This window comes from Aegilops tauschii, chromosome 2, assembly GCF_002575655.3.
Source record: "Aegilops tauschii subsp. strangulata cultivar AL8/78 chromosome 2, Aet v6.0, whole genome shotgun sequence".
In the NCBI taxonomy this organism is placed as follows: domain Eukaryota; kingdom Viridiplantae; phylum Streptophyta; class Magnoliopsida; order Poales; family Poaceae; genus Aegilops; species Aegilops tauschii.
Window position 1 is genome coordinate 21,911,725 of NC_053036.3, and position 2,159 is coordinate 21,913,883.

Here is a 2,159-nt window from a genome sequence, read left to right on the forward strand (position 1 = left end):
CAATGGCACAGAGAAGACCGTAAGAAAGACGGGAAGTTGAGAGTACCCACTGATGGGTCACAGTGGAGAAAAATCGAGAGAAAGTACAGGAAGGACTTTGCAGGTGACGCAAGGAGCTTATGGTTTGGTCTAAGCGCAGATGGTATTAATCCTTTTGGGGAGCAGAGCAGCAACCATAGCACCTAGCCTGTGACTGTATATATGTATAACCTTCCTCCTTGGTTGTGCATGAAGCGGAAGTTCATTATAGGGGGTAGTGGGGGTAGTTCTGCTTGGAGGCCTATCAGCTGGAGCCGTGCCGACCACCCGGAGGTGATGCCTTCTCCGGGTTCCTACGACCTGGTGCTGGATGCCACCTTCGCAACAGAGTGGCGAGCCTGTCACTTCTCCCGAGTTCTGATAGACGGTGGTAGCAACATCAACATCCTCTGTCGCGACACCATGTGGTAGCTGTGCATCAAGGAGAATCAGCTCCAACCCAGTCGGACCGTCTTCTATGGCATTGTACTTGGCCTTTCCTACTCCCCAGTCGGCAAGATTAAGATAGACGTCCTCTTTGGAGACAAAGATCACTTTCGCCGAGAGCCAATCTGGTTCGAGGTGGTCGATCTGGAGAGAGCCTACCATGCGCTCTTTGGCCGGCCTGCTCTGGCCAAGTTCATGGTGGTGCCGCACTACGCCTACCTCATGATGAAGATGCCGGGTACCAAGGGCATTATCACCATAGCCGGCGAGTACCAGAAGTCGGCCACATGCGTTGCTGCCAGCAGTCGGCTGGCCGAGTCCCTTGTCATCGCTGCAGAAAGGCGACTCCTCGACCGGGTTGTGGCCATGGCCGGCACGCATCCGGACTTGTCACCAGACCCCAAGGAGTCGGAGTATCAGGGCTCCTTCCAGCCGGCCAAAGAAACCAAGAAGATTCCCTTGGACCCAGAGCACCCGGAACAGTTCGCTATCGTAGGGGCCCACCTGGACAGTAAATAGGAAAGCGATCTCGTCGATTTCCTTCGTGAGAATCGGGACATCTTCGCATGGTCTCCCAAGGACATGCCGGGTGTTCCGATGGATTTCGCTGAGCACAAGCTACATGTCAGATCAGATGCAAAACCAGTCGAGCAACCCCTCGGCTGCCTGTGAGAAGAGAAGAGAAGAATTGTTGGTGAAGAGATAGCCCGGCTTCTGTCAGCCCGCTTTATCATGGAAGTGTTTTTCCCAGAGTGGCTTGCCAACCCAGTCCTTGTACTGAAGAAGAACAACAAGTGGCGCATGTGTATGGACTACACTAGCCTCAACAAAGCCTACCCCAAAGATCCATTTGCTATGCCCCGGATAGATCAGGTGATTGACTCCACGGCCGGATGCGAGCTGCTGTCTTTCCTTGATGCCTAGTCCGGCTACCACCAGATCAAGCTGAACCCGGCCGATCGGCTGAAGACCGCCTTCATCACACCATCCGGAGACTTCTGCTACCTGACCATGACATTCGTCTTGAGAAATGCCGGTGCCATGTTTCAGCGTTGCATGCAGAAGTGCCTCCTCAAGCAACTCGGCAGAAATGCCCACGTCTATGTAGACGATATTGCGGTGTAGACGGAGAAGCGAGGCACACTCCTAGAGGATCTCAAGGAGACCTTTGACAACCTGTACCGCTTTCAGATCAAGCTCAACCAAAAAAAGTGTGTCTTCGGAGTCCCAGTCGGCCAGCTCCTTGGTTTCCTTGTCTCAGAACGCGGCATTGAGTGCAACCCTGTGAAGATCAAGGCCATTGAGCGGATGGAAAGACCCACCCGGCTGCGCGACATCCAGAAGTTCACCGGGTGCTTGGCGTCCATCAGCCGGCTAGGCGAGAAGGCTCTTCCCATGTACTAGTTAATGAAGAAAACCACTTGCTTAGAGTGGAACGACAAGGCGGACTAGGCCTTCCTCCAGCTCAAAAAGATGCTGACCACGCCGCATATCCTGGCGGCTCCGGCTGCTAAGGAGCCCATGCTCCTCTACATCGCCGCAACCAGCCGGGTGGTCAGCACCGTCATCGTAGTCGAGCGCCCAGAAGACGGCAAGGCACAGACAGTTCGGAGGCATGTCTACTACCTGAGGGAGGTGTTGTCGGCCTCCAAGCAGAACTACCCCCACTACCAGAAGATGTGCTATGGCGTGTA

At 54.5% G+C, this 2,159-nt stretch overlaps 1 protein-coding gene across 1 annotated transcript; it reads left to right on the forward strand.

Moving 5' to 3' along the window:
* Positions 1 to 660: 660 nt before the first annotated feature.
* Positions 661 to 984, forward strand: LOC123497022 (uncharacterized). Its single transcript, XM_045232730.1, has one exon. It carries the CDS (start codon positions 661 to 663, stop codon positions 982 to 984), a length of 324 nt encoding a protein of 107 aa, XP_045088665.1.
* Positions 985 to 2,159: the final 1,175 nt, after the last annotated feature.